Source organism: Ruditapes philippinarum, unplaced genomic scaffold (genome assembly GCF_026571515.1).
Source record: "Ruditapes philippinarum isolate M1 unplaced genomic scaffold, ASM2657151v2 ctg18397_1_1_1_1, whole genome shotgun sequence".
In the NCBI taxonomy this organism is placed as follows: domain Eukaryota; kingdom Metazoa; phylum Mollusca; class Bivalvia; order Venerida; family Veneridae; genus Ruditapes; species Ruditapes philippinarum.
The window spans coordinates 1-14,215 of record NW_026866871.1 but is presented as its reverse complement, the minus strand read 5'-3'; the positions used below and the strand labels follow the sequence as shown (position 1 = coordinate 14,215).

General features: G+C 32.5%; 1 protein-coding gene across 2 annotated transcripts; it reads left to right on the top strand.

Moving 5' to 3' along the window:
* The first annotated feature begins 531 nt into the window (after positions 1 to 531).
* LOC132734061 (proteasome activator complex subunit 3-like) lies at positions 532 to 6,602 on the top strand. 2 transcript variants are annotated; one of them, XM_060720758.1, is made up of 6 exons: positions 532 to 704; positions 2,576 to 2,617; positions 3,833 to 3,865; positions 5,119 to 5,181; positions 5,653 to 5,742; positions 6,513 to 6,602. In XM_060720758.1, exons 1-6 carry the CDS (start codon positions 651 to 653, stop codon positions 6,561 to 6,563), a joined length of 333 nt encoding a protein of 110 aa, XP_060576741.1. In that variant the 5' UTR covers positions 532 to 650; the 3' UTR covers positions 6,564 to 6,602. The 2 variants fall into 2 exon arrangements, with proteins under 2 accessions (XP_060576741.1, XP_060576742.1); XM_060720759.1 differs by lacking the exon at positions 2,576 to 2,617 and having other exon boundaries at positions 537 to 704.
* The last annotated feature ends 7,613 nt before the right edge of the window (positions 6,603 to 14,215 follow it).

The following is a 14,215-nucleotide window of genomic DNA, read 5'->3' as shown; positions in this document are numbered from 1 at the left end:
ATATTTTTTCAAAAATTGTTTTATCTACTGCTTTTATCTATCAGATAAGTTTTCTCTCATTTATTTAACAATGTTTATGAATAAATAAATAAATAATATGAATATTTAGAAATAATTTTAAAAATTATGAGATCATTTTCTACCGAGACGATATTTTGATATTTTATATTTTTTAGCTTTTGAATTTATTTTTCGTTATTTTGTATACTTTCGATAATTTTTTGATAAACTATATCGAACGTAGGCACTAAAAGTTAAAAATAAAACAGAAAGAGAAAAATAACGTTAGATTTTCTTTGTAACGGTCGATATTTACATTTGAATTTCGACGTTACGTCATGTGACTTTCATCATCATGTGACGTCTTTGAAGGCAGTGATTACAATTCTGCCAAGGGAGGTAATCACTGTGAGGAGTTTGAAATGGAGCTAGTAGTCTTTGTGTAGTCTTGTGGTGTTTTGTGGTAGTCTTGTGGTATATTGGGGTAATTAAACCCTACTCAATTGCATGTTATCTCCCTTGGTTTAGAACTCTTGCATGCGGAGAATGCTACTGGTTCCACGCGCAAAGAACGAGTAACAAGAAAACATTTAACATAAACGGGAAAAAAAACAAAAGGCACACACGGCAAAATAAAAATAGCGAAAATCATGACTAAAGATTCTAAAAAGCATGGCAGTGCCAAAGATGGGGTGTCACAAAAGGTAATGAATTTAAGAAATCTACGTAAATTGTGTGTATAAAGTGTATAGAAATTTTAATAGTTGGTGGGGGACGGCACAATCGGAGTCTCATAGTCATAATTTTTCCGCGGTATAGGGACCGGCGGTATATTACATGAAATCTGTTAAATTCACACTACAAAGGTAAGGATCGTAAAGTTTTGGGAAATGAGCATAATGTAGATGTATTGGAAAGCCCGATGTATTGTAGGAAAGATCCGTTAACCATGTCAATTTTTCCATAAAATTATTGTTTACATTACATTGCGGTACAAGTCAACCCGGCCCCAAGTCAACCCGGCCCCAAGTCAGCCCGTCCCCAAATTGGTCAACCCGGCCCCAAACCAATGTTATTTCTGGTCAACCCGGCCCCATTTTTTTTTATTATTTATTTTGCTTTAAAATATAAACACTTATATTTTACAAAGTAATTATTTTTTATTATTTTTTCTTGATACGATGTTTTATAATAATAAAATGATTTTACATGCAAAATATCGTTAAATTTTGTCCATAAATAAAAAAGTTATAAGTTATATTCGAATTACGTTCTATAAAAGTCATATCCGTAGCGAACAGAAGATACCGAATATGACTTATATTTTATAAATTGATTATTTTTTTTATTAACTTTTCTTGATTAATAATAAAATGATTTTACATGCAATATATCGTTAAATTTGGTTTATAAATAAAAAAATAAGTAATGTAGGTGAGGAACACACGTACAATACCAGGTCAAGTTTTAAAAGTTTTTATTGGCTACTAGTTTCGAGTAATACAATACTCTTCATCAGGCTTAAATAAAAAAGTTATAAGTTATATTTGGTTTTTTTTATATATATATATAAAATCATATCTGTGAAGAACAGAAGATATCAAATATCATTATATGACTTATATTTTATAAAGTAAGTGGGGTTTTTTGTCTGGATTACAGTGAAATAACATGCAAATAATCGTTAAATTTGGTACAATTAATAATAAATCATTTTTATTCCATCATACAACAAGATGACTTAAATAATTTTCTTTGAAAATATATATTTTGGGGCCGGAATAACCGATTTTGGGGCCGCATTGACCAATTTTGGGGCCGCATTGACCAAATAAAAATACTGTGGGGCCGGATTGACCAATTTTGGGGCCGGGTTGACCAATTTTGAGGCCGGGTTGACTTGGGGCCGGGTTAACTTGGGGCCGGGTTGACTGTAATTCTTACATTGTAGTCGGTGTTAAAAGCTCATCAGAGCTTATGTTTATTGTTGATGTATCCGACTTATAAATAAAATTTACTTGACTTGACTTGACTTGACATGCGACAATCGTTTTTTTTTCTGCTAACCAATGTCCACTGGCTGACCTGGAATCGTGTACATATGGGTTAGATGTGAACCTCAATAAACAAAAATTAAAACTAGAAAAAAAGTGCTGCTTCATTCTTTAATGTAAAAACAATGGAACAAACTTGTCAATTTCCATTTAGCATGGGACTCCGTATTATCGGCGTACTTAACTTTTCCTATATGTCTGCATTGAATTTCATTGATGAATTTAATAATCAATATTCTGTGTAAAGCAGTACAAATTCAACTAATCATTACATTTTTTATTGAATGAGGTCAAAGATTTTTAATTTCAATGTATGCATGACTGCACATGACAAAATACTGAGAGTACGTCGGTAATAGAGTTGCGCCGATAATACAGAGTTAGAGTATACAAATTGATTTGGACACAGGGTCCGTCCAGTAACAAAATTTCTTCCTGCGCCAATAGTATGAGTGAATGGTATGAATCGCAGTCGGCAAAAGTTCCAGTCCACTGTTTGTTTTTGTTTTCTTTTGTTGTAGAAAAAGAGTGATCATGATGAATATGTTGATGATGATATTGTGGTATATTTTTGTTTATAAATATTGTATTCATTACTTGTTCAATGTTACTAGTTATTATTTATCGTTAGCTTTACTTTTTCAAACAAAAAATTTTGAGCTATTGCTAAAGTCATGGTGTTGTTGCAGTTGCCGCCCACAAGCATTATCATTGGACATTATTTTGAGCTTCACTTTTCAAAGAAAAAAAGTGAAGAAATTGTCATGTTCCTTCTTTGCTTGTCACAGTATTGGTGTCGGCGTCGGTTAACCTTTCTGTTGCCGTCCGTTTTCCCAGAAACTATGAATGCTATTAAGAATTCTCTTCATACTTAGTGTACATGTCATAAGGGAATGCCATTTCAAAGGCTTATAATCCTGAAATTATTTTTTTTGTGCAAATCACATTTTTGTTAAGGTCCATTTTCTGAGATATTAGTTATCAATGTAAATGTTAATATTAAAAATATTTTATTATTGTCAATGTATTCTTGATGACTAGAGTCAGGATCAGGCCCATTTGTGTTTATCTAGGATAATGTTCTTGTTTTTCACTATTTTTTGTCTTTTTTCTTTATTACATTTTGCAAAACTTGACCACTATGTTTTTTGTTCATTTATATTACTAAATTTGTAAAATTTACATGATTTTGAAACGAATGAACAATTTCATATAATTCCAAATAATGATGCATTATGTATTTAAAAATCAGAAACGAGACATTTTACAATCTTCTTTACCACTTCTGCTGCATATAAGTTACAAAAAGCAATAATTTAAAATAAATCTTTAAAAAACAGATTTTCTATGATTCGAACTTGCAACTAAGTGATTACAATTTAGTTGTAATTTTGTATTTACAGTTAGGCTATTGGGCAGTAATTATAAATTAAAGTATTAGAAGAACTTTACTATCATTATAAACCAATTCTTTAATTGTAATAAATTATAGAAACTTAGCAAAAAACATCCCTTAAACTTATAAATCATTATAAACATCATTATCATACTGCCTGAAGCAATAAAAGCCTCTATTAAGTCTATTTATGTTTTTGCATTTGGTAATGAGAAATAGCTTTTGCCCTTGTTCGTACTAATTGGCTCCAGTTTTAGGAATAAACACTGTTTCAGGGTTATTCATAACATTCAGTGTTCGTTCTGGTTTTACTTGATAACTGAAAATCAGTTGAATTTGTTGATAATTTCTAATGTAGATGTTTATGCTTTTTACATTTCAGGTACAAGAATTCAAAGACACTTTCAAGTCAGAGGTGAGCATAATTTTGTTAAGCATTTTCTTACTTAGTATCATAAGGACAATTGATATAAAACATGTTTCAAACAAGTTTACTGAATGGGTCTCTCCTCTAAATTTAAAGATTATTTTCTAATACATGTATTTAAAGTAATTTTCATTCAGGCTTGTATTGCCACGACCTTGTGGTGCTCTTATTTTACAAAAAAAAAAACATAGTTACTGGTAGTGATGGAAATCGGATGAAATTTGTCCCAATCGATCATCGGTTCAATCGGATGGGACATAATCGATAACTTTTCGATTAAAGTCGCGTTAAAAATAAATAGGGAAGAAACATTTTACAGTTTTAATCCTATATAGTTAGTTATAATTTTAAGAAATACATGTAGATTTAATTTATAATTTTAAGAAATACATGTAGATTTAATTTTCCAATGGATGTCAAATAATAACATTCACATCACATTATATATCTATTGTTTACATCACGTATTGATCCTATTCAACTCCAAATAGTCTCTGAGATAATTTTTTGCGATCGGCGAGGTGTTCCTAAAAGAAAATTAACGTCAGAATTAATTCCCTTTGATACTTTAAACATTTTCGACAAATCGCGGAACAAATATATGTGAATCGATTATTGTCGCTTTACATAACAGTAACTGATTATCGGCAACTTGCGACATCACTAGTTACTGGTTTGTTACTATTTAACAAGACAATGGATTGTAATAATTTTACTGGTTTATTACTCTTTAACAATGCATTGAATTGTAATGATTTTACTGGTTTATTACTCTTTAACAAGGCATTGACTTGTAATAATTTACTGGTTTATTACTCTTTAACAAGGCATTGAATTGTAATAATTTTACTGGTTTATTACTCTTTAACAAGGCATTGAATTGTAGTAATTTTACTGGTTTATTACTCTTTAACAAGGCATTGAATTGTAATAATTTTACTGGTTTATTACTCTTTAACAAGACAATGGATTGTAATAATTTTACTGGTTTATTACTCTTTAACATGACAATGGATTTTAATATTTTTACTGGTTTATTACTCTTTAACAAGGCATTGAATTGTAATAATTTTTACACAGACTAAACAGTATAAAATTGTAAAATAAAGGTCAAGTTTAAATTTGACTTTTCAAACATGATTATTCAGAGTTATAGTTAACTTTATAGTAGTTTTAGATGTATAGTTGTTGAAGTATTTTGGGGTTATGAATCACCTTAATTGATAGCTTTTTTTTTTCAGGGAGAACATTTAGTAAAAACAGTGTTTCCACAGAAGATCATAGAGTTAGAAGAAATACACAAGGTAAGTACTTAACTTAAAACAAGTGATGGGGTGTCTGTGGCGAAATGGTCAATGAAGTTGACTTTAAATCACTTGCCCCTCACTGCTATGATTCTTTCATGTGAGGAAGTTATCCAGCTAGCTTACCGAATATCAGTGATTCTACTCAAGTGCTCATTTATGCCTGAATTAATTCAAGGAAGGGCATGTGAGGTCTGAATCCACCAGTAAAGCTGGAAAGTCGCCATTTGACCTGCAAGTATACTGTGATGGTGCGATGTAAAACCCACTTTAAAATAAACAACTAATTAAACTAGTTTTGCATGTTGATATTTGCACATTAATTTTAAGGGTGTATCATGTTCAGTTAAAATGCTAAAAAGGGGAATATTTTCATTAATTAATATCAAACAAAAATGTGTGATAATGATAAGATTGGCTATTGGCACTGTTATTTATAATGATTATGAATTTTCGTTAAAATATTTGCAGAGTTTGAGCCTATCGAAGTTGTCAGAAGTTCACAGTGACTTGAATATACCTGTACCAGAGGCAATTCATCTTGACAATGGAAATGATGAGGTAAAAAGTTTATACGTCAATTGTTTTTCTTGCAAAGAAATTTATAATTACTGGTTAGTTATCTAGGAAAGCTTGTTAGATGGACCTGCCGCTGAGATATCACCAGAATGTGTTAAAAGCAGTGTAAAAACCAAACAAACATTTACTTATTCTTGCAAGTTAGTGGATTAGAGCTGTGACTTCATGTAATAAAATCAAATTTATGTGTTCAATAGGTCATGACATTATCAACTTATGTAATTGTGTTAACATTTTTTCTTTACTGAGTGAATGTGTAAATCTTTACTGACAACAATTAGGGCCAGAGACATATGTGTTTACCATTATTCATCATTTGTAACATTTAAAATTTTCTTTAATCATACAAAAATTTCCATTGATAATATTTTTTTTTTTAACCAGAGCAAAACGTTTGTGATTTTAAACAAGATATCCAAACCACTTGTTGGATTTTGACAAAACTTTACGAGGCACTCGACAAAAGTTATATAAATGGTTCCAGTCTTATGTATAAGTATGTTACAAGAGCTAAAGATAGACTTAAAATAAAACCTTTGATCAAAAGTGACAGCATATTGTGACCTTATAACTGACTTTTGCATGACCTGTTTTAGTAATGTATCTAAGGTGAGCGACCTAGGGCCATCACTGCCCTCATGTTTAATTTTCCTACTGTACATGTTATTTAAAGTTCATGAAATGTAACAAAACTTATGAACCTTATTGATTATAAATTATTGTATAATACAATATCCTCATTAATTTTTCAGCCAGCAACCAAAAAGAGAAAACATGACCATTCAGTACAAGGTAATCATTAAGTGTGTGATTTAACTTTTTGAGTAAAATGAACCGGTTGCTTTTAAAATTTATGCAATGGATAGTTATGGTGCAAATTGGTCTATTTAAAGTAATTTTTAGCTCGACTCTTTGCAGAATAATCGAGCTAATGCAGTCACCCATTTGTCGACATCGTCATCCCTGTGGTTAAGTTTTTGCGTGTAAGCTGGTAACTCCATAACTACTGAAGGGAATGGATTGAAACTTCACACACTTGTTCTCTGTGATTATCTAACATGATTGGCTTAAGTCCCATAACTCTGATTTGCTTTTTAGCTCGACTATACGAAGTATATGGAGAGCTGTCCTACTCGCCCCAGCGTCGGCGTCCGCGTCCAGATTTTAGATTAAAGTTTTGGTGCAGTAAAATATTTTTCACTATAACTTTGTCATTTCTTAAGGTATCAACTTCAAACTTCAAATATATGTTCCTTATCATCAACCACATCTTATGTGACAAGGTTCATAACTCTAGCACCAATATTTTCAGATTTATCTCCCCTTGAACTTAGAATTTTCCTTAAAAAATACTATTTTTTACTGATACTTCTTTATTTCTTAAGGGATCAACCTCATACTTCAAATATATGTACCTTATCATCATCCCCATCTTATGTGACAAGGTTCATAACTCTAGCACCAATATTTTCAGATTTATCTCCCCTTGAACTTAGAATTTTCCTCAAAAAATACTATTTCTTACTGTTTCTTCTTTATTTCTTAAGGGATCAACCTCATACTTCAAATATATTTGTGTTATCATCATCCCCATCTTATGTGACAAGGTTCATAACTCTAGCACCTATATTTTCAGATTTATCTCCCTTTGAACTTAGAATTTTCCATAAAAAATATTATTTTTTACTGTAACTTATTTATTTCTAAAGGGATCAACTTCATACTTCAAATATATTTACGTTATCATCATCCACGTCTTATGTGACAAGGTTCATAACTCTAGCACCAATATTGCAAGAATTGTCTCCCCATAAACTTAGATTTATTTACTAGAAAAATGTTATTTTTTATTTTAACTTTTTTATTTTTAAAGGTATCTACCTCAAACTTCAAATACTTATTCCTTATCATCAATTACAGTTTATGTGACAATGTTCATAACTCTTGAAGCAATATTTACAGATTTATCTCTCTTTGAACTTAGGATTTTCTTTAAGAAATATAATAACTTCTTTATTTTTTAAGGTATCTACTTCAAACTTCAAATATATATTTCTTATCATTACACAAATGTTGTGTGGCAAGGTCCATAACTCTAGCATGACTATTTCTAGAATTATTCCCCTTGATCTTGGAATTTATGTTAACACATGTTATTTTTTTACTATAACTTAATACATAATTATACATAATTGATTTTTCTTTCATAGTTTTGTCCTCCTTACTGCGTCCAGTATTTTATTAGTCGAGCTTCGCTGTCTCCTGTGACAGCTCTTGTTTACATAATTATGCCCCTTTTTCAACTTAGAAATTCTTGGTTAAGTTTTTGCTTGTAAGCTGGTAAATCCATAACTACTGAAGGGAATGGATTGAAACTTCACACAATTGTTCTCTGTGATTATCTAACATGATTGGCACAAGTCCCATAACTCTGATTTGCTTTTTTACATAATTATGCCCCTTTTTCAACTTAGAAATTCTTGGTTAAGTTTTTGATGTAAGCTGGTATCTCCATAACTACTGAAAGGAATGGATTGAAACTTCACACACTTGTTCTCTGTGATTATCTAACATGATTGTCACGAGTCCCAATACTCTTGATTTTTTTTCGTTATTATGCCCCTTTTTCGGCTTAGAAATTCTTGGTAAAAAGAGTTTTGCTTGTAAGCTGTTATCTCCATAATTACTGATGGGTTTGTGCCTTTTTTGGGACAATTTTATGCACTCATAATAATAAAGCAGTGATTTACTCGATAAAACATCTTAATAATAAGCCTTTGTACCTTTTCGGACAATTTTATGTATTCATATAGGTAAGCATTGTCATACATGATGAAACACCCTTGTGACAACTTTTCGAATAGTCGAGTGTTACTGTCCACCGACAGTTCTTGTTACCTTTTCTGTTTCGAAAAATGGTCAAGCTTTAATGATCGCTGTGGCGTCGTTGGTGATGTCGTCATTGTCATGCAAAAACTTTAATGTAGCCCATTATTCAAACATTTCAAAAGTTATCAACATGAAACATAGAATACTTGCTTATCATGACAAGGTACAGCTTTTATACAAGAGGCATAATTCTGAAAGCAATAATTAGTCCCCTACCGGTTTACCGGAGGGGACTTTAGGTTTACCCTCCGTCTGTCAGTCCGTCCGTCCACAAAACTGGATCCCATGATAAAGCAAAAAGTACTGAAAATATTTTTATGAAACTTGATATATGGATAGATGGCAGATTGGAGATTATGCACGTCTTTTTCTTTTCTTCCTATGTTGAAAATTCTGGTTGCTATGGCAACAAATAGACTGAAAATATGGCAAATTTTACACATAACCTGGATCCAGTGATAACACAAAAAGTACTGAAAATATTTTTATGAAACTTGATATATGGATAGATGGCAGTATGGAGATTATGCACATCTTTTTCTTTTCTTCCTATGTTGAAAATTCTGGTTGCTATGACAACAAATAGACTGAAAATATGGCAAATTTTACACATAACCTGGATCCAGTGATAACGCATAAAGTACTGAAAATATTTTTATGAAACTTGAAATATGAGTAGATGGCAGTCTGGAGATTATGCACATTCTTTTCGTTTCTTCCAATGTTGAAAATTCTGGTTGCTATGGCAACAAATAGACTGAATTTCAAGATTTCTGATTCAAGTTTTAACGTTTTTTCACTATAAGTTCTTTATTTCTTAAGGTATTTTCTTCAAACTTTAAATATAAGTTTCTAGTCATCAACCACATCAAATGTGACAAGGTTTTCAACTCTAGCATAAAATTTATCAGAATTTCCTCCCTTGAACTTAGAATTTTCATGAAAAAAATATTGTTTTTTTAATAACTTCCTTTTTTGTGAATGTATCTACTTCAAACTTCATATCTATGTTTCTTATTATCATTCAACATTTGTGAAAAAGTTCAATACTCTAGCAAGACTATTTCCAGAATTATGCCCCTTTTGAACTTAGACTTTTTTCGAGAAATTGGTAATTTTTACTCCAACTTTTTCAATCATTATAGGATTTTCTTCAAACTCCCACATCATAATAATATGACAAGGTTTATAAATCTAGCATCCATATTTCCAGAATTATCTCCTCCTTAAACTTTGAATTTTTCTCATTCATTCTTTTCACTTTCTTTTACTTCAAATTAAAAAAAAAACATTCATTATCAACACCTTCATTACTAATTGTTCTTTGTTACACTCACATCATGTATGACATCTTGCATCTTTATTTCAAGAGTTATCTCCTCTTTAAGAATTTTGCTTTTAAAAATGTTATATTTTGATAACAGGGATGTTTAAAGAAATAACTTTAGAGTGTCCTTCAGTCCGTCTGTTTGTCTGTACATAAAAAACTGTTTCCTGTGATCACTTTTAAAGGACTTTTTCAACAAATTAGAAACATAAGTGAATGGCCCTTCAGAATGTTGCTGGGGTTTTAACCGGTAGGGGACTTATGGATTGCTTGCAATACTATGATAATTGCTTGTTTTTAGCTCACCTGTCACAAAGTGACAGGGTGAGCTTTTGTGATCGCTTTTCGTCCGGCGTCCGTCCGTCCGTCCGGCGTCCGTCCGTAAACTTTTGCTTTAAATGACATCTCCTCATAAACCACTGAGCCAATTTCATCCAAACTTCACAGGAATGTTCCTTTGGTGGTCACCTTTAAAAATTGTTCAAAGAATTTAATTCCATGCAGAAGTCTGGTTGCCATGGCAACCGAAAGAAAAATCTTTAAATATCTTCTTTTAAACAACCCTAAGAGCTAGAGCTTAGATATTTGGCATGAAACATCTTCTAATGAGTGTCTACCAAGTTTGTTCAAATAAAAGCCCTGGGGTCAAAATTGGCCCCGCCCCAGGGGGTCATAGATTTTCCCTATATGCATATAGTAAAAACTTAAAAAATCTTCTTTTAAAAAACCCAAAAATCTAGAGCTAAGATATTTGGCATGAAACATCTTCTAGTGAATGTCTACCAAGTTTGTTCAAATAAAAGCCCTGGGGTCAAAATTGGCCCCGCCCCGGGGGGTCATTGATTTTCCCTATATGCATATAGTAAAAACTTAAAAATCTTCTTTTAAAGAACTGTAAGAGCTAGAGCTTAGATATTTGGCATGAAACATCTTCTAGTGAATGTCTACAAAGTTTGTTCAAATAAAAGCCCTGGGGTCAAAATTGGCCCCGCCCCAGGGGGTCATTGATTTTCCCTATATGCATATAGTAAAAACTTAAAAAATCTTCTTTTAAAGAACCCAAAGAGCTAGAGCTAAGATATTTAGCATGAAACATCTTCTAATGAGTGTCTACCAAGTTTGTTCAAATAAAAGCCCTGAGGTCAAAATTGGCCCTGCCCCAGGGGGTCATTGATTTTCCCTATATGCATATAGTAAAAACTTAAAAAATCTTCTTTTAAAGAACCCAAAGAGCTAGAGCTAAGATATTTGGCGTGAAACATCTTCTAGTGAGTGTCTACCAAGTTTTTCAAATAAAAGCCCTGGGGTCAAAATTGGCCCCGCCCCAGAGGGTCATTGATTTTCCCTATATGCATATAGTAAAAACTTATAAAAAACTTCTTTTAAAGAACAGTAAGAGCTAGAGCTTAGATATTTGGCATGAAACATCTTCTAGTGAGTGTCTACCAAGTTTGTTCAAATAAAAGCCCAGGGGTCAAAATTGGCCCCGCCCCAGAGGGTCATTGATTTCCCTATATGCATATAGTAAAAACTTAAAAAATCTTCTTTTAAAGAACTCAAAGAGCTAGAGCTAGGATATTTAGCATGAAACATGTTCTAATGGGTGTCTACCAAGTATGTTCAAATAAAAGCCCTGGGGTCAAAACTGGCCCCGCCCCGGGGGTCATTGATTTTCCTTAGATGTGTATAGCAAAAACTTAAAAATCTTCTTTGAAAAAACCCAAATAGCTAGAGTTTAGATATTAAGCATGAAACATCTTTAAGTAAGTATCTACAAAGTTTGTTCAAATAAAAGCCCGGGGGTCAAAACTGGCCCTGCCCCAGGGGTGTCATTGTTTTTAACTATATGTGTATAGTAAAAACTTAAAAAATCTTCTTTTAAAAAACCCAATGAGCTAGAACTTAGATGTTTAGCATGAAACATCTTCTTATGGGTGTCTACCAAGTCTGTTCAAATAAACAAATAAAAGCCCTTGGGGTAAAAATTGGCCCGGGGGGGGAGGAGGGGGCTATATACAGGTGAGCGACCTCAGGGCCATCATGGCCCTCTTGTTTTAGTTATGCCCTTTTTAACTTGGAATTTTTAATAGACAAGCATTAACATGGCACGCAGTGCTCTTTTTAACTTGGAATTTTGAAAAGACAAGCATTAACATAGTTCGCTGTGCTCTTGTTACGCTCCCATAACGGAAAGCATATACTGGTAGTCATGGCCTTGTCCATTTTGGCTGCTTTAACTGAATGGTTCAACATCTAACTTTAAACAAAAGAGAACAATAGACTTCATTCATTTACATTAGAATGAAGAAGCCATAGCATAAAAAGAATATAGCAAACAAAAACATGACTCCATATTCCAGTTATGTTTGGCAAACATCCAATATATTGTAGTGCCCCACATATGGGATGATTAGGTATACCTTAACTGGAGTATTGATTTTTTATGTTGACCTTTCTGTAACTCACGTAATTTGACAGGTCTATTTATAGAACTGATTTATGTCATTAGGTGCAAAGAATAATATGTTTTCATCACCTATTCATTTTTACTTTGATATATGTTATTGATTTAAACCAGTATTCTTGCATGACATCACCTGTTACTGATGTAAGGTGCTTTTATTTTTAATAAGCTTTGTTTACATTTGATCTGTCAACCACTACTCTCTTGGAATTGTGGGTGATGACATCACAAGGTCAAGTTCACTGTCTGACATTTTTATCAGTAAATTGTTTTCTCAACTGGCATCGCTTATTACAAGGGTTCAGTGCAGATTTTATTGGAGAAAATGTATGTATAATGACTTTAAATCTTTTGTGCATGTATTAATGTGATAATTTAACAGAATTCTATTGAAATTATTAATGTAACCTTTGTCTAAAAATAGTCACTAAAAGTTTTGTCCGCCATAATTTTATGACGGTTTTTCTCGAACCCGCAATATTTTACGACGGATTTCCCTCATTTGTATGGGAATCCTGTAGATTTATTTGACGGTTTTCCGGCAACTTTTGTGCCGGACTGCCGGATTTTTGGCGACTATATAAGGGTTCCCACTCAGATTTTCGAGGACTTCGATTTTCTTTGGCTTTTGGTAAACATTGATTTTTGCATCTTCTTTTCAAACTCTACTGTATTTATTTTCGGACATTAAATTTTGGATAAGTAATTACATTATTCTTATAATTATTTGAGGGATTTTAAAGATAGATTTTTTTGCATTTGATGAGAAATTGCATTTTATTATTTTATAACTTAACTTAAAGTGGGAAGCCTTGTAGACTCTGTAATATTATTTTAAATGCACTGACAGACTTTAAACTCTTTGCAATCCTTTGTGCTATTATTTTATTGCATTATTTGATGTTTGAAAGTTACTATCCTGACATTAGTTTATTGTTAAGGGAATTTATTAAAATAAATTCATTTGTTATAAATTTAACTGAATTTTAGTCATCATTTCACATTTGTGGTTTATTTAAGGTGGTCTCCCCATTTGATAATATTCTTAAGGTGATCTCCCCATTCTGGTAATATCCTTAAGTATTTATTTCCGAAGTCCAGCCTTAGTTCATTAGCATTGTGATCAGTCAATTGTCCGTTTGAACGTCCGATCGTCTCATCATTTTATTACGTGATATTTCGTGGCGCTCACCGGAGCACTACACTTTTCTTGGTGTCAGAAGTGTGGATTACAGACGGGTAAACGCATTAGTTAAACCGGATGGTTTCCCTTTACCACGTATACAAGATTGTTTGGATGCAGTAGCAGGAGCAAAATATTTTAGCACTTTTGATCTAACCTCGGGTTATTTTCAGATCCCTTTGAAGGAATCCGATATTCCTAAAAGTGCTTTTGTCAGCAAATATGGGCAATACGAAATGACAAGAATGCCATTTGGATTGAATTGTGCCGCAAACACTTTTCAAAGAACCATGGAGCTTGCTCTCCAGGGTCTACAGTGGGAAACTTGCCTCATATACATTGATGACATTGTGGTGTTTGGCGCAACTTTCAATGAACACTTATACAGGGTGGAACAAGTGTTATCCAGACTGAGTGATGCAGGTTTAAAGTTGAAACCGGGAAAATGTGAACTACTACAGGAAGAAGTAACATTTTTGGGACATGTAGTATCAGGAGAGGGGGTTAAACCTAACCCAGTTAACATAGCAAAAATTCTAGATTGGCCAAGGCCAACAAGTGCTAAGTCAGTTAAGCAGTTTACAGCAATGGC